Source organism: Mercenaria mercenaria, chromosome 13 (assembly GCF_021730395.1).
Source record: "Mercenaria mercenaria strain notata chromosome 13, MADL_Memer_1, whole genome shotgun sequence".
NCBI lineage: Eukaryota > Metazoa > Mollusca > Bivalvia > Venerida > Veneridae > Mercenaria > Mercenaria mercenaria.
In genome coordinates, this window is record NC_069373.1 from 43840374 (window position 1) to 43865987 (window position 25614).

A 25614-nucleotide genomic window follows, 5' to 3' on the forward strand; every position below is an offset into this window, starting at 1 on the left:
TTCCTTAAATATATGATACATTCATGCATCCTTAAAGGTGTTTCAGGTAGCAGGAAAATGCATCTTTTGATGTGCCATATTAAAAAAATTTCGACATAGGGAGGGGATACCCCTCCCGAACCCGTCCCAGGTTGGGCCCCCACCTATAAAATCCTGAACACGGGCCTGCGAATAAAATTAACACAGTTGTGAACTAGTTTGCCTATTATTTGTCAACATATCAACTTACAGAGCTCGCTCATTTTTCTGGGGATGTACCCCTTGTAACGTCTAATGAAATCTTAAATCACTAGATTTGTTATTTACTGTGCGTTTTTTCAGTGAAAATCAGTAATATTTTAAGAATTTTGTTTTCAGCGTATGTACCTTCAACACAATTTTCACCATCGTAATACACCTTCAATTACCTCTCATGAACAGACTCAACCAAACTGAGTCTGCTATATTTTATGGTCCTTTGAGACCTAAGCTGGTGCTAGCGGGGCCTGAGGGTTGTTGCACTTTCATTACCTCTCATAAACAGACTTAATCAAATCGGGTCTGCTATTAATTTACAAAGTTACTTTCTATGCTTCCAAAGGACCTTCTTAAAGATTCTATTCACGATCACCACAACAGCAATCTTAAAGTTCCATGTAGCGTCTGTAAAAAGTCGCCACGTGCTTAGATTAAGTGTTGTTATATTTTCCGGTCCTTTGAGACCGTAGAGTCCATTCAATACCTATGTAACAGAATTCTTAATAAGATGTTGCTAGGTGTGTTGTACTTTCCATTACCTTTCATGAACAGACTAAATCAAACCGAGTCTGGTATGATTTTTCTTGGTTACATTCTATGTTTTCAATGGATCTTCTTACAATTTCTATTAAAATTTAAAATTTGATTTGATACTTCATAGTTTCGCTGATATTTTGTATTGAAAAGTGTGAAATGCTATAAATTGGTCTAATTGTTTATTATCCACTACAGTTAACTGTAAACTTTACAGAAAGTAGTATGTTAGTTGCAAAACAAAAGGAAAGTAATACCTTGGAATCGCTATTTAAAATTGGGCCTGTATTTCTAGTTTACAGGTATACACATCGTTCTCGATTACAACGCAGATTTGAAGAAAAGATACATAAGCAACTATGCTTAAATAAAAGATATAAAGACTTATTTTTAGCCCTATATACAAATGTTATTATATTAAGTATAAGTGATACATCACGTCCTTCCTCAATTGCTACCTGTGTAATCAAGAGTGTTACTGGGTCATCAAGTATGTTTGAATCAGCTCTGAAAGAATGAAACGATCCAAGATCAAAACACCAATCATCAGTTCAGAGACAAAAATGTTTGGATTTCACTTATGTGTGCTTTTAAAGGGTCTTCTAATAGACTTTATTAAGTTTTTTTGGTTGGATTTAACATCGCACCGACACATGATAGGTCATATGGCGACTTTCCAGCTTTAATGATGGAGGAAGATCCCAGGTGCCCCTCCGTGCATTATTTCATCACGAGCGGGCACCTGGGTAGAACCACCGACCTTCCGTAAGCCAGCTGGATGACCTCCTCACATGAAGAATTCAACGCCCCGAGTGAGGCTCGAATCCACATCGATGAGGGACAAGTGTTTTGAAGTCAGCGACCTTAACCACTCGGCCACGGAGGCCCCTACTTTATTAAGTATCCCAACAGCAGTCTTAACGTGCCGTTTAGTGGCTGTAAAAATGGACCCAGTATTGTTATACTTGCGTGTCATTTGATATAAAAATGTGCATTCAATTTTACTGTAACATAATTCCAATTAAGCCGTGCTAGGACGTAGGGTTGCACATTTCAATTACCTTCATAACATACTAAACAAACCGAGTCTCGTATATTTTGCTTGGTTACATTCTATGTTCTAATGGATATTCTTACAATTTTATTTTTATCTTGATTATACTTTGTTTCGTCGATATATTATGTATTGAAAAGAAAACAAAATTGGACTAATGTTTAATGAATAAAAAAGTGTAATGGTACTTACAAAAGTTGTTGTTAGTTGCTAACAAAGATTCCAGATTTATGGGCTTATTTCTCATACAGGTACTATACAATGTCTCAATAAAAGCAATTAAGAACAAATACATAACAAGTATATAAAACATTACAAATGCTCATAAAAGAACAGTGTGTTTAGCCCAAAAATGTTATTATCAATAAGTTTAGGACAGATGATACCAATCATCTCTTGGCCAATTGCAAATATGTAACAACGAATTAACTGGTTCACAGAATGTTTGACATGACACTAAAAATAACTCCAAACCAATGACAACAGCGTTCAGTGAAAAAATGTTGGATGGTCCTACTAATGTTGGCTTTTAAAGCGGTCGTCTTATTAGATTGGGGTATTCATGTTTTTTTGTGTCTGATTACAGTCCACCGACACATGTTCTTATTGATATCACTTTATTTAAAATCCAGTACTTCATAGCTACATAAGGGGAAACCACCTGGTTAAAAACAGACTTCATAGCCATGGTGCCTTCAATACATATTTCAGCACTCATTGCGCATCGAAATACCCATGATGAATAACCTTTTTGAGTCAATTAACCCTCGATCCACGAGGTCCATTACTTTATTTAATACTGTCGTTGTTCATAAAAACATGTGACATAAAATACAAATTAATATAAAATGTGAACATGTTACCGGAACACACAAAATTAAACAAAAGTAACAGGAGAATGAGTAACAATTACATTATTAATCATAATATTTTCTCCCATATTCAAGGATTCCGAACAAAGGCAATTAGCAAAGGTCCAAAATCCCTGGAAGAATTACTAGCCTCTTGAAATTAAACAGACTGCGTACAGACAATAATTTGATAAACCAAGTTCATCTAACGTATTCTTATCAAAAGTCATCCATGGTAATTCAGTTTTATATTGAACATATACTGAGTATATAGTCTTATTGTTCGTCTTGTCCTTATGTGTTGGCTTTGAGTGTGTGTGTTTTTGTTGTTCGTTTTGTCCTGATGTGTAAGCTTTGAGTGTGTGTGTGTGTGGTGCACGCGTTTGCGTGCTGGGGGGGGGTTCGTTTTGAGGAGGCTGCGCTTTTGGTGCGTGGCATTCCCTGTTTGATATTTTTCTTTGTTTTTACATAAAATATTAAAAATTTTATCGTCTTTAGTGTTCAACAGTTTACACCAGTAGTTAATAGTTCTACTTTTTTATTTGCAAGATATTGGAGTAATCCTAAGTTCATATAAAATACAATTAGGAGTACTTTGCTTGATATTTAGTATAATTTTATAAAATTTTAGCTGAAGCTGGTCAATAATCTTTAGTTTTTCTCTACCCCAATTTTCTGGGTCATAACAAAGAATATGAATAATCATTGTATTAAGGTAGTTCTGCATGTTTGATAAACAGGAAGTGATGGCGTAACGTCATTTATCCGGAAAACGTAGAATAAAGCTTGGATTCGGCTTACGGAAATGAAAATCATTTTATGAATTTATGACAACATGTGAATAAATTTATTAAAATGGCACTGTTCCTATATTTCTAAAGTCAAGATATGATATGAAAATATATGACACGTTAAATAATTCAAAATAATGTTTTGAAATAGCGTGAAATATCCAGTTCACTTTAATCATGATCAAATATCTCAAAAAATAAGCACACGGACCTATATATTTTATTTCACCACCTTATAGGCCATATGTTTATTTACAATTGTGAGACGTTTCATCAAAAGCTACATTGTAGAAAAATTTCTGTTCGCGAGAATGTTTTGAAAGTAATGATTTTCCTTTAGACTCCCATTATGAAAAAGTGCTAATGTCCAAATTTTTAAAATCAGTCTAGCAAAAAATCAAGCACACGTCACTATCCTTTTTATTTGCTGATTTTTCTTGGTATATTCTGAAGTTTTGAAAAATCATAGTTAAATCAAATTCTACATTGTCAAAAAATTTCGATCCAAGCGTGCAGAACTACCCTAAACAAGTTGATTTGTAAATCAACAGAAAGTAACAATTTTCTAGCTTTTTACCAAGAAGAACTTAGCTTTCCTGGCTTGGTCAACAAGACGTTTTTTAATTTAAGCAAATTTACCATTATCCGCAAATCGAGTACCCAGTTAAGAAAAAGCATGTACTTATTCTAAGTTTTCATTATTAAAAGAAAATCGTTGTGTATTTTCCAGACGCTTAAAATTCCTGTCCTTAGCAAATATTACAACCTTTGTTTTAGCAGAGTGTTTTAAATACATTTTAATAGTTTTTAAGCACTGCATTTAACACATTATTAACTGTAAATACGTTCTGTGCCTTGTTATATTTAAATAACGAGGGTTTCACCTACTTCTTCGACGAAAAAGGAAAACCAACCTTGCGTGCATTTGTGGAAATCCGTCGGCGGCCATTTCAGATATGGTTTGAAGTGTATCCCATGTCCTGAACCTGGGTGAATTTAACTTTTAAATAACTTTTAGTCCATGAACTTGTATTAGATTTTAATAAGTGACTTCTTATCTACATAATTTATTGTGCCGACTTTGTGTCCACGTGTCACGTGACCAGTCTGTCGGCGTCGGCATGACTCTTCAAATGCAAATTCAAGATGATAATAGAACTTCTACCGGTGGTGAACTAATGTGTGCTGGAGGTAGAACACGCAGACAATACAATGTGAATACCATCTATACAAATTCCTATGTTTTGAACAAGGCTAAAGCTCTTAAAAAGAAATTGATTCAGAGTACCCAAGCTCACTTGACCTATGAAATGAAACAAAATAGAAACTTTGTGATGCATTAAAGCACTGCTGCATATGAACTGGTTAGATTGATTGTTGTTGAACAACTATACAGTGACTCCTTTAGCGCCTCTTATTTTGTCCAGTCCAGTATAAACGAGGATGAATAACAGCATCAAGTTGGCACGGTATTTCGCGTTTATAACAAGAAGAAAGATGGTAGTAAGGGTATTTATCTGAAGTTTACGATTAACTTCTACCACACCACGTCTACAATACTGGTCAACGGAAACAAGGTGGAATTATTTGAGAGTGTGTTATATGAGCCTATCTGTGCTGGGATTAGAAGTGATGGGGCAAAGTTGTCGGTCGTGAATGAACAGATTTCTATGACGCTGGATGGTATAGACAATAAAGAAAAACCTGAATGTACGGTATCGAGTAAATTTAAACCACGGTCATTAGAATATAAACAGGAGAATGACAAGAGTGAAGTAGATTCTGACGTAGAGGGCTCTGAACTGATTGAAAATGGTGAACAACCTACTGAAAATATACTTACTCATTCAGATGAATCAGAACGCATATATCATTGTCCGGGTTGTGATGAAACTGCAGGTTCAGGAAAAATAGTATGTGAAGAATGCAATGAATGGTTTCATTTTGCATGCAAGGGGTTGAAGCATCAAAAGCAGAAGCAATACCGGTCTCGGTACCTTTTATATGTCAACTTTGTAATGACAATCATTTATATGCGGATGGAATCTCAGACAGTCAACCTGACTTGAATGTTTTAAATGAACTTTTGTCACAGGACAATGACAAAAAAACTTCACAGTAATAATAGGTTAAAGGCAGATGATATCATATATGTGTCAGAAATTAAGCAAAGTATAAGTGAAAATACAATAAGCAGTAAAACTAATATCTCAGAGTCTCTTGCCCAGAGAAATTCAAATCATGAGGTAATCAATGATTCAGAGTTGAGAATCAGTGAAAATGCAGTAAATGGGAATAATACTACTATCTCAGAATTTTTTTCCAAGAAAAATCAAAGCACGATGTAATAGTTGGGGATTCAGGCAGAAATAAAAAGGCTATGGAGAAGAAGGTGAATAATGGGGGAAATAAGAAAAAAAAATTCTGAAAATCAAGAAACTGTAACTGCTCAAAAATACTATATTTCTAGTCTCGAAGGGAGAGTCAATTATCTTGAAAATGTTGTTAATGATCTTCAAAAAGCACTTGAAACTAATACTAAAATTCAAATATCGATACTACTGTGAAGCAGCCTGTAACAGCTGGTACATGTTCACGTACCACAGCATCCCCTACACAGCAAAGCAACTGCGGCTGTTCGGATGACATTCGGTATAAACTACTAGAAAATAGGCTGGTTAACTTGGAGCATCACAATCAAGTTATGAACGCTTTACATATACAAAATCAGATACAAACTCAGACAGTTTTAAGAGATAGACAATCATTAAATAATCCATACAATGTACACCCCACAATGTATACTCCGCCGATTAACCCATATAGTGTACAACCGACGTTGTATGCTCCACCGATCTACCCCTACAGTATTCAACCGCCCGTAGGTGCTCCACCAGTAATGAATTATCCCCCTGTTCCACCACCAGCATACCAGCCTTACCTCCCATGACAAGGATTTAATATCCCGCTATATTCCCAGAATGTCCCAGTAGTGCCTGTATACCAGCAGCAGATGCCCGCTCCGGTTGCTGCCCAAGTCCTAAATCGAGAGACGAACAGACCCCGTGTCACTCCGGATGATCGAATCCAGAGAGGTTCAAGTCACCAAGTTGGTCCTGAGCTGGTATCCAAACAAAGGCGGAAGAGACCACAGCCATGCAGAGAGGAAAGAATGGTAAATGAAGGGGCTTCTAGTAAACGACCCTTTCCAGGGGCACCAACAGATTGTCCGATGATAAATATGGGTAGTACACCGGTGAAAGAGACATCTCCACAGCATACACCGAGTGTTGCTCCATCAGTCGCGCAGGGCCTGGATGTCAGGCATGAATGCTCCTCATATAACGAGGTTACAGACACTGGAAATATAAACATAACATGAGAGGAAGATGACACTGGTGCTGAGAAACGTGATAGTACCCATCAAACAGAGCAACATCCTGGAAAGAAGGATTTTTTATGCATACCGGGCCTAAAGAAAGCGCCACCAGACATGGAAGTCCTCGAGGTCGAACTCTGCGGGGAGATAACTCGACTTTAAAAGTAACTACTGTAAATATTGAAGGCGTAATTGCCAATAAGACATTTTTAGAAGAATTGTGTTCCCAAAATGACATTATTTGTCTACAAGAGCATTGGCTCTGGGAGTTTCAAAAAGAATGGATTTCACAAAAAAATTAAAATTTTGATGTACATATCAGATGTCATGACTCAAATGAACAAATTTCATATTTTAACATACCGCGTGGTCAATCTGGAGTGACAATCATGTGGCATAATAAACTATCAGATAGAGTTACTAAATCGAATGTTGGTAATGAACGCATTATTGCACTACAATTAGGCTTTGGTCAGAAGTTATGTCTTATAAATACTTATATGCCAACGAACAAACAGGATTCGGAACATGCTTATCGCGAGTGTCTGAATGTATTGCATGACACTGTCACTAGATATGAGCAATCACACAACATTATCCTATGTGGTGACCTGAATGGAACTTTATTGGAAACAAGAAACAACAAACACGACATTATGCTAAAGGACTTTGTGAAAGAACATATGCTCCCATGTGGAAATAGTAATCTAGAACCTACATTTTACCATTTTAATGGCTACGCTACCTCACAGATCGATTATGTACTTTCAAATTGTCCAGAACTCATACAAAGTTATTCTATTTGCAAAAAGGACGCAGTTAACGTATCATCCCCTGTGCCAGTGACAGTTCTCCTGAAGTTGTCTGTTGAATAAGTGGACACACATTGTCATTCTGAAAGAAAGCAAAGTAAACCTAAAAAAGTGTATGCATGGAATAAACTTGATCAAGATTCATTTATTGAACATGTACAATCAAACCTAAACAATACGGAAAGGAGAGATTCTGATGACATTGTTAAAATATTAACTACCTGCTTGAAAGCAGCAGCGGATCAGGCAGTACCTTCAAAAACATTGAAATTTAAAGGGCCTAAAGGCCTAGTCTCTGAAGAGATGCTGTCTTGTATGAGAGCAGTGAAAGAAACTTATGAGAAATGGGAAGCTTCGGGTAAACCTCGGTATTGGCAATTATTTCTGGAAAACAAATTAGCTAAACGCGCATTACGCAGTCAACAACGCACCTTGGAAGCGGCGAAAAGAAAATCGTTTTATGACTCTCTTATGGAAACCCCAACTAATGATAAATTTTATCAACTTATTAAAAGAAGAAGATCGAAAACTGAATCAAGGTCGGCTTGTATCCAGGTGAAGGGAGTTAAATATTTTGACTCAGATCAGCAGAGACAGTGTTTTACCCAGTATTTTGAAGATCTAGCAGTACCAAAAAACCAGAATTATGGCAATGTGTTTTTAGAATTGTGTAATGTACGCGTCGGAGAGACTGAAAATAGGTATCAGTGTGATACAAAAACAGATGTTCATGTGACAGAGTCTGAAGTTGGCATAGCTATCGACCAGCTGAATAATGGAAAGGCTCTGGATGAGTTTGGGCTCTCTGCGGAACATTTTGAAGCATCCAAGCCCGTTATTGTACCAGTGATAACTGACTTATTTAATCAAATTTTGGCGGAGAAAAAGGTGCCTGCCACTTTTAAAACCGGAATTATCACTCCAGTATTGAAAAAGGGAAAAGATTCAAAATGTATGGAAACCTACAGGGGAATAACCGTATCATATGTATTTGGAAAACTCTTTGAATATACAGTACTGAATAAATTGAAGTTTGAACAATCTGATTACCAGTTTGGGTTTACAAAAGGTCTGTCGCCGAATATAGCATCTTTACTAGTCAGTGAAGCGAAAGCTGAAGCTCGTTATAACCATGAACCTCTGTACTTTGCTACGTTGGATAGCCAGAAAGCGTTCGATGTAGTTCATCACACAGTTTTGCTCGATAAACTCTCTGACGTGAGAATCCAGAAAGACATTTGGCTCATCGTCAAAGATCTGTATACTAACATTTCTTCTAAAGTTAAATGGTTAGGAGACTGCAGTGAAGATTTTCCGATAAATCAAGGTGTTAGGCAAGGCGGGATACTCTCGACCCATTTATACAAGGTCTACATCGATTCACTACTAGAAATTCTGAAGAATAAAATGCTTGGGTTTCGTCTAGGTACTGTATATATCGGCAGCCCGACTGTCGCAGATGTCGTAGCATTTCTCACAAGATTAAGAGATGAACTACAGTTAATGTTGGGCGAAGCCGGGGGTTACTCGTCCTGCAATAGGTACCAAATACATCCAACGAAAACGGAAGTAACTTCGCTCACAGACTATAAGACAGATGAGAAAGAATTGTGGACTTTAGTTGGAAATGAGTTAACAGTGTCTAGTAGTTCAACGCACCTAAGGCTCTCATGACTAGGTAAAAGGGAATCTGAAATAAATGTTACGGAGAGAATTAGTCTAGCTAGACGAACAGCTTATCTTTTAATGAACACTGGTCTTCGTGGAACTAATGGGCTGAACCCAAAAGTATCATATTTAATATACAAAGCGTATGTTCTTCTGCGAATGTTATACGGTCTTGAAGTCATTCATATGAATAAAACACAGCTTCAGCAAATGGAAAGATATCATCTGCGAACTCTCCGACAAATACAGTCATTACCTCAACGAACCGCCACCTCTGCAGTATTCCTACTTTTGGGAGCACTTCCTATCGAAGCTGAAATTCATAAGAAGCAACTAAGCCTCATTCATCCAGTCATAAGTAGTGATAACAAATGTCTACAAGAAATGATACAGCGCTAGTTGGCTTGCAGCTTTGACAACGTATACAGTTTCTTCTACACCATTGCCCAAGTGCTTATATATAATCTGCCGACCTTAAGTTCGCTTTTCGCCTCTGATATTGGGAAATCACAGTGGAAGAGCATGTGCAGGAAAGCTATAGAGGCATACTGGACCAGGGTATATGTCGACGATGTGAAAGCCAAGAAAACGTTGAGGTACCTGTCTGTTCATCGTTCGCGTATCGGATCTACACATCTGGTGTGGCAAAATGTAGAAACAGTAGCAGCAGTTAGGAAAGCAGTCTATCTATCTATAAATACTGCATGACACCCTTGCGAGTATTTTATGCAGGTGCGCGTCAGTGCATAAGAGTTTAAAAGCAGGAATGTACAGGAGAAATAAAGTAATACATAAAGTCATCAAGGCACGATTTTTGACGGGCGTACACATGCTCCAATCCAGTAAGCATGTATTCAGTAATAAGACTGTTGACCCAACCTGCCGTCTGTGCAAACTGGGCGTGGAAGATATTCGACATATAATGACAAGATGTCCGGTATCCGTGTATCTACTCTTACTCAACTCAGACATTATAGCTAAAAACAGTGATATTGACGTATGGTCTATGTATTTCAAGAACTGGGACTGTTTTCTAAAACTCATTGTCGGCCCTGTGAGTGTTGCTGTAATGGTTCCTGAACTAAGTGATATTAGCACCACAGTAGAAGAACTTTCTAGAAACTTTTTCTTTAAAATCCATGTCAAAAGACTACATTTACTTAATCAACTGGAATGATGACCGCCCACGGACGTTGTAAAATGTAAATTATGCAGAGTTATATAGTGAACTTTTATGTTCAAGGGCATGGAGCTTTTAAAGTTGACACATACATAAACTTGTATATATACTTTGTGACGCATTACTGCGGTGCCTCTGATAGAAAGAGGGAGAATACGAACTATAAGACAAGTAGGCTACTTTTAAATTCCAATCATTGCAGCATTTTAGCATTGCATTTAATGCAGTCTGAAACTCATTAGCACTTTCCGCCAAAATGACAGTATCGCCGGAAAAATTAGCAAAAGGTGTCAAAACACATCTGTGTTACTTAATCCTATGGTATTTTTTATTTCTTTACGCCAATAGTGGTACTTTCTTGTTTTTACAAGTACTTTCGGTTATTCGTTGCAAAAGCTCTGTCACTTCCGGTTTGGTGTGTTTGGCAAAATTGACGTGGCAGGCGTTGTTTTTTCTTTATTATTCAGTAATTTGATACCAAAATTGTGATTGAATTTAATCGTTTGATTAAATACTTAAAGCATATATCACAGGACTGATTTTAGTACAAAGTGAAGAATGGGTTTGACAATATCGGGACTTTTCAATCGCTTGTTCGGGAAGAAGCAAATGAGAATTCTTATGGGTAGATTGATTTTATCATTTCAGTCTTAAAGTCTGATCTTGTTTAAAGAGATTTATATTGTAAATATATATGACTACTATTTTTTTAAAATGATTATCACATTTTAGTGGCAGTAGCTGCTTTTACCTAGGATTTAGATACATTCATTCTGCAGTCCAAATAAATTGAAAGACTTGCGTCAGCGTGATTATTGTTAGTCTACGAATTTGGCGTCATGAATTTAAGATTTAAAATACTTATTTGAATCAGCAAAAGTGATTTGGGAATATTGTGAAATAAATAACACCCCTGGCACAACCCGTAGAAAGCGGAAGAATCTTGAGACCTTTGTCACATAATAGATATTCTCATAGATATATATCCTGTATGTACCAACTACCGGTGTATTAATGATTGATATTCCACAATAAATGACATTTGATTCATATGCTTACTAAAATTAAACTCATTTTCAAGAAAAAAGTATTTTCTTTTTATTAAAAGTTAATTTTATTCACCTGGGAACAGAATTTTCGTCAATAAAAGGTCATGTTTTGACCTACCATGGTCGCCATCTTGGATGTTTACAGTTACCTATTACCGGCAATGTTGGCAAAAAGCCGGTCAATATGAGTATTGACTGGGCCGGCGGTCAATACTGGTTAAAACCGGTCAATACTGGTCGATTCAATACTATGGTCACTCTTGGGTGGTCAATACTGGTTTATTCAACACTTTTACATAATGCACATTCAGATTGGCACAGGCTGTGGTAGTAATATAAAAATAATAAAGCAATTTGAATAATATAAAATTTTGTTCATTAAAAAGTATAGTGGTCAATACTGGCCGATTCAGTTTTGGTCTGTGGCAATGTGTCCTGGTCAGGCTCAGTTTTGGACAATATACTTAGACTGGTCAGTAGTCAATACTAGTTTATTCAATGCTTTTATTTTCTTATAGTAGCCTTTATTTTAAATTAATTAAAGATTTTATTAATATAAATTACACTCATTGAAATGGAGAGTACTGGTCAATTCAAATTTTGGTCCTCTGCAATATCCCTGATTAATACATATAGTGGTCAATAGTGGTCAGTTGAATACTTTGATTGCATGACTTATTTTACCATGTTCAAGCATCTCAATAATACAGTGGGATTATTGATCAGGACAGATAATTAGTGACTAGATAAACAGGCCAGCAACATACCTATTGTATATTGTAAGACAAGGTGTCAGTTAGGCAGTGTGACAATTGCTATCAAAACACAATTAAACCACTTCCATGAAAGGGTCCAGGTGTTTTGCAGCAGTTTTTCATCAAATTATTTATACCAATATAAAAAATCATTAGATTTATCACTTGTGAATAAAACACTGCTACAGTTTATGAAATACTTTCTACAAATTAATGAAGTTCAGCAAAACTATATATCTTTGTAATCTAATCTAACAGAAAATGTTTAATAACCAGTATCAATCAGTATTGACCAATCAACCACTTCTGACCAATTTGGGAGTATTGTTTTGGTTGCTTTAACTAAATACTAATGCCTGCATTTACGATAATCAAGCCCCAGATGTTCTTTCAGTCATTATTTAATTGTTCATAAACTTTGCAAAATATCTTAACAGACAGTATTGACTAATTGACCAGTATTGACCAATCAACCAGTATTGACCATTTCTGGGAGTATTGACCGGGGCGGTTTTAACCGGTTAAAACCGCTGGTTAAAACCGGGGCTGGTTTTAACCGCCCAACATTGATTACCAGTGGAATTGTGGGAAATAATGCTACTGCATTAAACTTCCATCCAGAAACACAAAAATAACAAGTAAACACAGCTTAAAGTTCTGGCTACTGGATTATTTAATCTGCTGTGGAGAAGAACAGTATATTATAACATATAACATGAATAAAATAAATGAATAATATCACAAACAGCACTTTGTCACATTTTTGTCAAAATCACAGATAAACCAGAATTATCACATTCAGTGGTGATTTAAAGAACTCATCATGACTCCTTAGAAACTTCACAGCACAGCAGTATTTCAGGTGTGTCCAATGACCACACTTATCACACTTTAGCTTGTAACTGTAATGAAATAAATAAAAGAACCTTACCACATGCATAACATGCACACAATATTGAATGAAATTTGATTTCTCAGTTCTTAACAATGAAAAGTCGGAAGTTTAGTCCAGAAGTATTGTTCATCAAAAAGGGCGCCAAAAAGCGCATGTGTGAGGCAGTGCTTAATGACGTCATTTACAGGAGGAAACTCCTTCTGTCACTTATTTTCTGGGGAATTATTCATAATTCATCGAGTGTTATTGAAGTTTATTAGTAAAGTACACTGGAAAAACATACTTTCTATCAATTCATATAGAATAAATAAGTAACTTACCCTTAGGAAGGACATATTTCACGGAAGATACACTTGACGAATATTTGTGTAATTTTGTAAACAAAGGATTCCGGAAGTGCTCTTCAGGAAGTAAATATTCAAGATTTTCGGATTGCACCGGTAATAGGTAACCACCGGTAATAAGTGATGTGGGGATATAGATCATGTCGCACTTTATAAATAAAATATATCGCACAAAGTACATTTCAGAAAATGGCAACAATATAATTATTACAGCGCATTTAAACGTTCAGAGAATCAGCTTATTTTAAAAAGACATAAAATAAATCAGAAAATTAATTTATTTATTTTATCTGTTCATTCTTGAAAAAAAAAATCTTTTTCGAGACACTTAAAAGATTCTCTGAAAGATGAATGTAACAACTGCTACGCTTTTAAGCAATAAGTTGAATAAAAAATTGTTTTGTTCTCACATATTTAGTTTAGTTTAATACTTATATATGCAAACTGAGAAAAATGTTGAATAAGCTTGGAAACTTGTTTTAATTATAACTGATCCGTAGTGCCGAAGAGTTGACAATACCTAATGTGTCACTTTTTCCAGACCGTTTTAAAATGCCACAAAATCAATTATTACAAAAACCCCTAATTTTTGAAAAATATATAGATTGTACCATAGCGTAAGGACTGTAGATAATAAAAAAAATGACTCTTGATTTGTTTTATTTGAAAATAAAAACATCACAACCCACATCGCCAGTTAATCTGCTACAAATTGCCGGGTCCTGCTTTCATGTCCAAGGTGATTTGCATAATCGATTGCTCTGGATGTGACGTCATGCCGACCTGATCAATTCTCAGTTAAGGGTTTACTAGAGTTGCCCATGAAACAGACAAAACAATAAACAATATGCCAAAGATCGTGTTACTAACTTGTAATGTTAAACTAATTCACAAAATTGCACATCAATTAAAAAAAAATCCTTGATTGAACTTCCATCTTGTTGATATCGCTAACATACAACATCAGTGATTGAATTGAATTATAATTAAAGACTTAAGACACATTTGTCGCACCTTTAAACGCATAAAAAGGCCAACATTATTGGATTTTAGCAAATAAATATGGTTAATAAACACACTACTTAAAGATAGATTACAATAAAAGGATTCAAAAACTTCATTGAAAATACAATTAATACATACTGAATAATGGTCTGGGTTGTCAGCGATATACAGTAGTTTGGGTCGTAATGTTTGTCTGTAACTGAAGTTTATTGACAACAAATACTGTTCATCTATGACTACTAGTAATTCTAAGACATCAAAATATCATATATTTCGAAGTATATAGTGGTCTAGAACTTCCAGAAACATGGTCCAGGTTGTCCCATGGTCTGGGTTGTCCCTGATTCCGTGAACTGTTGACTCACAGGGCCTCCATGGGGCCTTAGAAAGTTGTAGCCACTTTTTGAGAGAAACTGCCAAATTGAAGCTGAATTGCTGAAATTTGGCCATATTTTAATAAAATTCTTGTTGCCACTTTCAAAAATCTGTAGCCAGTTCTTTGAATTTGTAGCATTTGGCTACATTGGCGGATGGCAGAGGAGGCCCTGCTATCGCTGTCCCATGATGTCCAAACTTATTCTGCATATTTCTATTAGGAAATCCCCAATGAAATCTGTCCGGAATGTTTTCTAGTATGATGTATGATTTTTGTTGTGATTGCATCTCCGATAATGAATTTATCACACTGGGTATTTTTTTCTCAGAGCCATTGTTTTTACCGTTGCTGAGATGCGCAACCTTACCTAAATACAATTTGCTTCAAACTTTTAGTCGGACATCCTTCATGTGAAGATGATCTTTACAAAAACTTTGCTATTTAGAGGATGGCACAGTAGGTTGGGGCATCTGTGTCCAGTGAGCACAATTCTAGTTTATTTTCTAATGGTCCATAGTTAATTTATTTCAGTTGGACTTGATGCAGCTGGAAAGACAACAATTCTATACAAATTGAAACTTGGAGAGATAGTCACAACCATTCCAACAATAGGTAAAAACAGTATTCTTTTTTACTATTCAGACTTTTTTTCTGTCACAGTCCTAGGCCTTCTTAGCATTAGGTATTCTTTATGTATTATGATAGAAAATTTGGCAGAAAAGAGATACCGAGAATCACCAAACAAAATGGAACATTTGGATCATAAAATGCAAGAATTGTTTAGCATATCTTCAGAATATGAAACGTATTAAACTGATTGCATCAGTGAAGTTGATGATTAGTACGAAAAAGAAATTGTAAAAAAATGAAGTGGTAAAAAAGAGAAAATTTTGCGTTGTGCATAGATGAATACTCCAGCTTGAAAATAAATGAAGTCTTTAGTTGCACTTTCTATTTATTATAATTTCTGTCTTTAGAGTTTCTAGGATTCTGGACCAAATATTAGATTTTTTATCATTATCAGATTAGTCGGTTTAGTGCATGGTTTTGTACTTTTATTTTCATTACAGGCTTTAATGTTGAAACAGTAGAATACAAGAACATTAGTTTCACAGTATGGGATGTGGGTGGCCAGGACAAGATCAGACCTCTATGGAGACATTACTTCCAGAATACACAGGTAGAGTGCATGAACTTACCATTCTGTTATTGTTTAACCTTTAGCCTGCTGGCAGCAAGTGATTCTGCCTGTGTGACCAGCAAAGACCAAGATCAGCTTGCATGCACCGACTGATCTTGGTATGCACTATTCGCTGTCCAGTCAGTATTTTGAGTAAACTTTCAGTGAACACCCCTTCAAATAAAAAATGGTACTGCCCAAATGAAATGATGGACTATTCCTTTTAAGAAATTAAGCAGGGTAAAGGTTGAGTTTTATTAGTCAGAGTGAAAAATATATACTGGAATGAAACATCTTTTTTGCCTTTTATGGTCTAATGTGTTGTTGGATACTTAAATGATTATATCAAAAGGCCATGTGAATGTTGCAGATACAGTTTTCATTGAAAATGATAATAAAATGGGTTATGTTCAGTTGATGAAATTATTTCAGCTCAATTTATATATGGCTGTTCAAGTGTTGGTACTGTTGATATAAGCAAGTTAAAGCATAAGCCATGGTTAGTTACAGTTTTGGTTAGGTAACTGTGAAACAAAAAAAATTTCAGTTTTCTCTACAGTTCTGTTTCATTTTGTGCTTTTCTCTCATCTTTTTCTCTGTCATCAAAGGCGCTTCACTTACTGTGTGAAGGCTTAAAAGCATCAAAAAATGATCAGTGTTTCCCCTCATTGCCAGTTGAAACAAAGCTCTGATTTTTATGCCCCCGGCATCTGATGCAGGAGGCATATCCTTTCCGCAGTCTTAACGTACTAAAACGTATTAGCGTCTGATGGCCCTTTCACGCTTCTGTAGAAACAACATTTATTACACGAAACTTATTTTGAAAATATTTCTGAAATGTCTAGGTCTGCAGCTCTCAAATACGGTTATATCTTACATCTGAGGCATATACTGACACTCTCAGACAACATCAAAAATGACATTTTGAGCGATTTGATGAAGTTCCAAAATTATCAATGTACCCTTGGTCCGTTACGGACCCCTGTGGGATTTCTGTTTATCCAGAGCTCAAACATTTTTTCATAGATTAAAAGCTGACATGCTGTACTAAAGCCCAGGTAATTTCAATTCGTAATAAAATGCTGAAAATTGGCTCCCCAATAGCCAAAAAAAAAAAAAAAGAAGTCCACGTGCATACATTTAGACGGGGTGACCCCTGACTATCTACGAATCAAAATGCAGCTTTCGTTTTCAAGTTTAGCATTTCTACTTTCATTTTATTTACTTCCGGAAATAGCTGAAGGTCGAGTGACGTCATTTTCTGTGTTGTCAAAACATACAAATGCCTGGCGAGATTGCATAAATATGTGCTGGCCGTCCTAAGGTTATAGTGATTGTCTGTCTGTTCGTTCGTCCGTCAGTACGAGGTTAACCAAATGGGACCATTTCGTCTAGCATCAATACCCCTTACTAGAATGACTTGATACTAATGCAGATATAACCTGTGACCATTCCTCATCTTCAGACATCACCTGACCTCAGTTTGACCTTGAACTTGACCTCGTTTTGGACTTACATTGCGTTGTATCAACAAGGATGCCACCGGGGGCATCAAGCGTTTATTGAACGCAGCTTCTTGTTCTATATCTGTTAGAAACTTTAAGTCTAGCTATTCCTTCAAGTCATTGAAGTCTTCATCTTTTATTACACCTCTTCTAGGGCGTGCTGTGTTCACTTGACCTCACTTTAGGTTATCCAACATAAATTGAAAAAGTTGTAGATTGCATTGAGAGGAGCCATAGAATACAAGAGCCTCAACTCTACCTTAAGTTATTACATTTTCTATGAATGAAAAAATCTGTGATATTTCAGGGTTTGATATTTGTAGTGGATAGTAATGACAGGGAAAGAGCAGAAGAGGCAAGAGAAGAACTCAGTAAAATGGTAAGTTTTTCATGATTCCAGCAGTACGACTGAGACAGGCTGCAATAAAACACTGCTCCCTTTTATTATACCGTGGAAAATTTAAAGATCCTCCTGTATGAAACTGCTTGCCTGATTTTATAATTTCAAACAAATTATTCTTATATGACCCCCTACCAGGATTGTTCAAATTATTTTTGATTCATCAAAAATATGGCTGCCAGGGTGTGGTGTAACTTTGTCCCTATATTAGTATTTATTGGAAACTTTAAAACTTGTCAAACTGCTGGCTCTTTCAGAAGTTGTACAAATACAATGTTTATTTCACAGACATTGTCCTTGCATAATTGTTTTTTAAAACTCTTAAAATAGGAAAGGAGTGTAACTCAGGTACAGATGTAAGCAATGTAGAGCCCTCCTGTTACAGTTTGGTGTACCTAGGTCATTATTTTTTTAAGATTACATTTTATCATGATTTTAGAGCAAAACACATTATACTTAGCAAGATATTACATTTATATTCCTAAACATCAACAAATGAGATTGTGGGGCCTCCGTGGTTGAGTGGTTAACGTATCTCACTTCAAATCACTTGCCCCTCATGATGGCCTCATCGATGTTAGTTCAAACCTCACTCGGGGCTTTGAATTCTTCATGTGAGGAAGCCATTCAGCTGGCTTACAGAAGGTGGTGAGTAGTTCTACCCAGGTGCCTGCTCGTGATAAAATAATGACCTATAATTGTGCCTGTGTGAGGTTAACCCAAACAGAATAAATAAATAAACAAATGAGATTGAATAAACTTTGAAAGTGGATCAATTGGCAAAGTAATTGTTTAAAAACTTAGACTGCCTTTATCAGTACAGTAACATATAACTATATATAAGCAGATCTACTTAAACTGCTTAAGAATTCGTAGGAATAGATACTTCAAATCACTTGCCCCTCATGTGGGTTTGAGCCTCACTCGGGGCCTTGACTTCTTAATGTGAGGAAGCCATCCAGCTGGCTTATGGAAGGTCGGTGGTTCTACCCACTCGTGATGAAATAATGCACGGAGGGGCACCTGGGGTCTTCCTCCACCATTAAAGCTGGAAAGTCGCCATATGACCTATCATGTGTGGGTGCGACGTTAAATCCAACAACAACAAAAAGGAATAGATACTGGAATTCCTAAATTTGACAGTTTAAAATGATAAAAATGGAAAAGTCAGTTTCATTGACAGATTTCTAATGATTGTGTTTATTTTCACACAGCTCAATGAGGATGAATTGAGGGATGCCATTTTGTTGGTATTTGCAAACAAGCAGGATTTACCCAATGCCATGAGCGGTGCAGAAATAACAGAAAAGTTAGGATTAAACAATTTGAGAAACAAACAAGTAAGTTGATTTTTCTCAAGCCTGCTTGCGGTGAGCTCGACTTTGTCACCACTTTTGGTGGTTTGGTGTATGTGTGTGCAACCGTGCGTTTTGTCCAGATGATAAATTTGACATGCATTGACCAATCTTGTTTATATTTAGCTTGAATGTTAACCTAAATGAAATGGAGTGTCATGTGCAAACTCCATGTTCCTGTTTCAAAGGTCAAGGTCATAGAGGTCAAAGGTCAAATTGAAGTTTGTCCATAGAACTTTTAGCTCACTTGAAGTGCTCATGGTGAGGTATTGTGATCATGCTTTGTCTGTCAACAGTCTGTGCGTCCATCCATCAAATCGTCTGTCGTCAACATTTGTGTTTAAACGACATCTTCAAAACCACTGAATGGGTTTTGATGAAACTTGGCCATGATGTTCCTTGGGTGGTCCTCTACTAAATTTGTTCCAACGGTTCTGCTTGGTTGCAGATAGAAGCTGTCATAGCTGGAAATGGAAAAAACTTAAAACAACATCTCCTAAACAGATGGTTCGATTTTGAAATAATTTCACTCAAATGATCTTCATATCACCCTCTACCAATTTTGTTCAAATTAAACCAATTTGTCAAAAAACATGGCCGGCAGAGTGCATGGTCACTTTTCCCTATATGTATATAGTGGAAAATCTTCTTGTATGAAACTACTTGCCTAATTTTAAATAATTTTACACAAATGGTCCTTGTGTGACCCTCTACCACGATTGTTCAGATTATTTTGATTTGTCAAAAAACATGGCTGCAAAGGGCGTGGTCACTTTCCCTATATTTATTTAATAGAAACTTTAAAAATCTTCTTGTATGAAACTGCTTGCCCGATTTTAGAATAATTTTACACAAATGGTCCTTGTGTGACCCTTTACAAGATTGTTTAAATTGTTTTCTTTCGTCCAAAGATAGGCCATCAGAGGACGTAGTCACTTTTCCCTAAAAGTATATAGTGGAAACTTCAAAAATCTTCTTGTGTGAAACTGCTTGCCCTAAAATCTTCTTATCCAAAGCACAGGGCCTAGGGTTTTGATATTTGGTATGTAGAATTATCTAGTGGTCCTCTACCAGGGTCAAATATCCCCTGTGGTCACATGGTTTATATAGACTTATAAAGGAAAAACTTTGGAAATCTTTTGGTCCAAAACCACAGGGCCTAGAAAACTCTAAGATGATAATTTTGATTATCTATGGTAGAATGATTAAGAATAATGGTTTTGAACTACTTACCCCTCACCAATGTGGATTCAAGCCTTATTTTTTGAGAACGTGTTTGTGTATTGAAATAATTATTTTTAAATTTTTCAGTGGTATATCCAGGCAACATGTGCCACACAAGGCGACGGACTGTATGAAGGATTGGACTGGTTATCAAACAAATTGTCAGAGCGATGAGACTGTGTTATAAACAAGACTGTGGGACTAAATTATAGGGATAGAAAATACTTGCTAAAAATTTACAGATTTCTTCCAAATATTGAATTCATAAATGAAATACCTGAAAATAGAAATGTTTTAACAGAAAATTACCTATCTGTTTTTGAGAAGAGGACAAATTCTGTATGATTAAAAGAAAATTACATGTATTTAAGATACTTTAGAGAAGGGGGCAAATTTTGAATGATAAAAAGAAAATTATTTAAAGAAACTAGTTGAGGTAATTGGTCAGTACAACTTACAGGGCTAAAACATTTTTAGGCCGATTATTTGTCGAGATCTGTAAATGATCGTAAGTACTATAACATTTTGACTGGCTACATGTAAGACCATGAAATGAGCCACAATGAAGTGTTACTTTGGATTTCAGCTCTTCATGTCTTAACATTGAGAAACTGTTTCCCTCACAGTGAGACTATTTATTTATGTACATATAACATATTAAATTGCTTAAAACTCTGGCGCCTGTTAAGGGAAATTTATATTAATATTTATTGAAACAGTGATGTATAATGTTGAAAAATCTTTGTTCATTTATTTCAAATAGGGGATCAGTTTATTGTTTATCTACTTGAAAGGCATGAATAAATTATGGCGATTATTGTAAACAAATTCTCTTTAGTTCATAAAGATAATTATGTCTCCCTCACCATTGTGTGGTGGGAGACATATTGATTTACTCCTGTCTGTCTGTCCATCTGTCACAGATCTTTTCCGCACTCTTAGTCGAACATTTCTCATCCGATCTTCACCAAACTTGAACAAAATGTGTTTGCCAATAAGTCCTCAGCCAAGTTCGATAACTAGCCAAATTGGCCTAGGTACTTCAGCATTATGGCCATTGAATTGAATTGATAGGCCGCTTACTCCAACAGGCTTACTCCAACACTTATCCGATCGGTCGCTTACTCCAAAACTATCAAAGTTAGTAAACAGTATATAAAGACAGACTTACTATTCAGATGATTAGGCAGTTGTGGGAGACATGCGCTTTTATCAAAGCAGCTCTAGTTTTATTCTGATTTCATATTAGATTTGCTGCAGATCAGTTAGCTTGCACACCACTTACGTTTTGCGATTTCACAGACAAATATTTGCGTGGTAAGGAATTCACTTTTCGGAATATTCAAAGACTATTTTGAAGTTGAATGTCACTCTGTAGGCGGATTCATATTAGTGAAAGTTAAACCATTGTAAACACAACACAGTCTACAATAATGGCAGTAATTTATTTTTCTGTATTAATGATCACAAAATTTTCATATGCTGAAAACAAGAAAAAGAAATACAGTTAGTTTAATGACATTGTATTTGTAAAATTCAAAGTGTTTCTAGTCTGGCATAAGTTCACATATTTGACTAACTCAGGAACAATGCAGTGAAGATTTGATCCCATAGGATTCATTAATGCCAAATATGAATTAAGGTTTGTTTACTGTGACATTAATTAACAGATTTATTTTAGAGTACTAATTAAAGTGTTAAGAAATGCATTTAGCATCGAGTAAATTCCACTACAGCTGTAGCTGCAGTAATCAGCCAGAGTTCTATGTTCAGTTCATGTTCAAAAATAAAACCAGATCCATTTACAGGTTTTGGTAAACGCTTCTATTTTGGCCAGGAGTTTCTTAAGACCCTAGTGTTCGTATAATGTTATTTACTTTTAGACAGTTGTAATTTCTTTTAAGAAACACATATTTTTTTCACTTGGGAACATTTAGGCTTTCTAATGTTTTTACTTACGTTTATGTATGTGTAATATGTAGTTGCTGTGATATTCACACTTCTTGCATATTTTGAAGTTTTTACCATATTCATTTGGAATTCATAGTTGCGATATGTGTTATATATGTAATACTATATATACCCAGCAGAAATAGACTCATTTGATTGGTCTAGCCAGTTGCACATGCATGTTTGCTGAAACCGATAATTTCAAGGTGGTATTGACCTGTAATATCTTACTTATTTCCCACTTTTTCATGCAACATAGTGGATATTTACTAGATGATAGAACAATAAGTATTGTAGAGTCATGTTGAGGTCAAAATGTAGTTTAATTACATGACATCATAAAGTTCTAACTGAATGGCTTACCAGTCAAAACTCGTACGGACCTCTGGCAATAGTTTCACCTATTGAACGGCAAGCTTGGGACATTGTAACTTCAAGGCATGTCAACTAAAGTGCACATCTGCCTGCAAGTCATTGGACTTCTGCTTTCATAAAAATTTATTTACATTTTTTTTTTGCCTGTCAGAAACAAGCTACTTTGAATGGAATGAAAATACCAATAATCACTGCCTATGGTATTTGATCGATAGTGTTGCTTATATTGATGACGTACCTGTAAATGAAAGTAAAATCCAGTCAAATTGTTGGGAAATATGTTTAGCTAGAATAATGAACAGTACTTGTATTTCCCATATATGGTAAAAGCTTTCTTGTGTGATTTTGTAAAAGTGCTGTTCATTTGTGTTTGGTTTAACTGTGCAGTTGATATATGGATATCCATTGTCTAAAATTGCTGTAATTTCACATTTAAGATTATCTACAAGTCGAGGAAAACATGTAGATTTTGCATGTTTGTGTATAGTTTAACACCGCTCACTCAGTGCCAGAAGGAAGTGATCGAAATGCTCGATTTAGACAGGATTGTGAGCAATCCGAATATAGAAAATATAAGAAGAAATGCAGGAACCACGTAGATCGTTTGAGCCAGCACTTGTGCTGAAGCGAGTGGTGTTTCACTTTCACTTTCCTACAAGATTTGTTCAAGATACAGATAATCTATAGAAAAAAAAGGCTTAAGAAAAGATGTAATTATGAGCCTGGATAAGTACACATATGTTTGAATGGAGTATGCACACTTGCTGAATAGTGAATGTGATACGGTATTAAATTTCTATTGTCTTGGTAATTCCACTTTTTGTTCCAGATATTTTATATACATATAAAAAGTATTATTAGATTCCAGTGTTTTCACTTTGGTACATGGGTTTGATTTTAGATGGGTGCTACCATAGCTGTAGAAAGGTTTCTGTTGTTAGTGATATCACTGATATGAAATATACGATACTAAACCTAGAAAATGAATTCTCTGAAAAAAAACAACAATGATCAAATTTATTAAAGTAGTAATAAGATATGAGAGAGTGCTTCGACAGTTGCCAGTAACCAGTATTTTTTTCTATAAATGAATTTTAAAGTTACGGAACAGAACAAGTTAGTTTTTCACATAAATTAGATAATATATTCACTATGTTGTAAATAATTTAAGATATTTGTTGTATTGCTCTAAACAATTGCTCGCCAAAACTGCTTTTATATCAGCTATGTTAAGTAAAAGTGGGAGTATGTTAATTGAAACAAGTAAGTTGACCCATTGTAATTGAATGATTTTCTTTTAAACACCTGTGTACATGAATAATAAAAACTCTTCTTGTACAACTGATTGAGTTTGTAGGGAATCAGTGAATGCAAGAATGAAGATGAGCAGGATGGTTTTAGTTCGCAAATTTGGCTTACAGCTGTAAAAGAAATGGGCTTACTCCTAACATTGAGAAAAATTACTTGTAGTGTTCCTTTAGTAAATGTATACATACCGGTAGTAAAGATATATTCATGTTGATAATCAGCAGTCTTGTTAACATGAATATTTCATGTCTGTTACAACAGTTGAAAAAGAAAAAAAAAGTTTCGCAAGAGGCAAACATTATTCTGGACCGACGGTAGCTTGTGAACAGGCTAAACAGGTTTGTCAAATGAAATGAAATACTCAGTAGAAACAAGGTTGGCAGACAGGCTTTTTTGGTGTAGCGAGAAACCTATAAGGAAGCAGTTGTTTAGAATGGTACGGTATAATAAATCCACATAATGTGCATTGAGAGATTGTGACCATTAAAGTATATGTGTTTAAGTGATTATTGTGTATAAATTGTACATTATTAAATCTGGAAGTACAAGTCTGTTGTTTATTACAGTTCTTCGTTTGATTTTACTGGTCTTTAAATTATGTCTGCCTTAAGCAGGGTGAGCGCAGATCTTAGGATTATACGTCATAAGTTCTGTCCTAGGATCTCAGTGACAACTTATCAACGGCATTCTGTCTGAAATCGTTCGTCCTCCACCTCTGATTCATTTGGAGAAGTTGGCAGTTACTTCTACAGAACAGGTTATTACTTGTACAGAATCTAGGAATACTGGTTACGTTTACTGCCTGCCATTAAATACAAGTAACTGAAATACTGTTGTAAAATGGCGCAAAAATAAAGCAAGTTTTTATTCCTTAGGTATCTCAGAACTGAGTTTTAGGTACCTAACAAATGTTGTCAGATATTCATTTAATCTGGTTAGCATTCTGATTGTTAAAATCTTCAGTTGACCAAAACAAAGACAAGCCTGTTCACTTAGCTCAGTAGGGAGAGCACAGCTCTATGGATCGTGGGGTCTTTAATTCAATTCTCGGGTGAGGCACATGTTCTCCATGACGATCTGATGAAAGACCTCTGATTCGTGTGGGTAATTTGGCAATTACTTTTTGGAAAATAGATTTGTTTGTACTGGTACAGACAGGCCTGGGATTTTTCAGGACTGGTCCTGTTTTCAGGCTTTTGGTTGCCAGATTTTCCATATACAGTCGAGACTGTTTTAAGAGACCGACTTTGGGAAGCAGCGAAAAAGGTCACATATGACGGAGTCTCTTAAAACAATCTCACTTAACAGGATGATGCTGGTTTCATATATTTTTCCAATTAAAGTACATGTATATCGGATACTTATATATTGGCCTCTTTAAAGGTAG

The 25614-nt window shown here is 35.6% G+C and overlaps 1 protein-coding gene across 1 annotated transcript; it reads left to right on the plus strand.

The window, feature by feature from the left end:
• Positions 1-10900: 10900 nt before the first annotated feature.
• LOC123528906 (ADP-ribosylation factor 4) lies at positions 10901-24775 on the plus strand. Its single transcript, XM_045308977.2, has 6 exons — positions 10901-11131; positions 15462-15542; positions 16001-16110; positions 17923-17994; positions 19230-19355; positions 20682-24775. The coding sequence occupies exons 1-6, from the start codon at positions 11065-11067 to the stop codon at positions 20766-20768; spliced, it is 543 nt and encodes a 180-aa protein (XP_045164912.1). The 5' UTR covers positions 10901-11064; the 3' UTR covers positions 20769-24775.
• Positions 24776-25614: the final 839 nt, after the last annotated feature.

What these genes read in the sequence shown, in the direction of transcription:
- LOC123528906 (XM_045308977.2), top strand. Translation starts at nt 11,065, where the DNA reads ATGGGTTTGACAATATCGGGACTTTTCAATCGCTTGTTCGGGAAGAAG. An exon ending in ATTACTTCCAGAATACACAG is followed by an intron (nt 16,111 to 17,922) that starts GTAGAGTGCATG and finishes GTGATATTTCAG; the next exon opens with GGTTTGATATTTGTAGTGGA. An exon ending in ACAATTTGAGAAACAAACAA is followed by an intron (nt 19,356 to 20,681) that starts GTAAGTTGATTT and finishes TAAATTTTTCAG; the next exon opens with TGGTATATCCAGGCAACATG.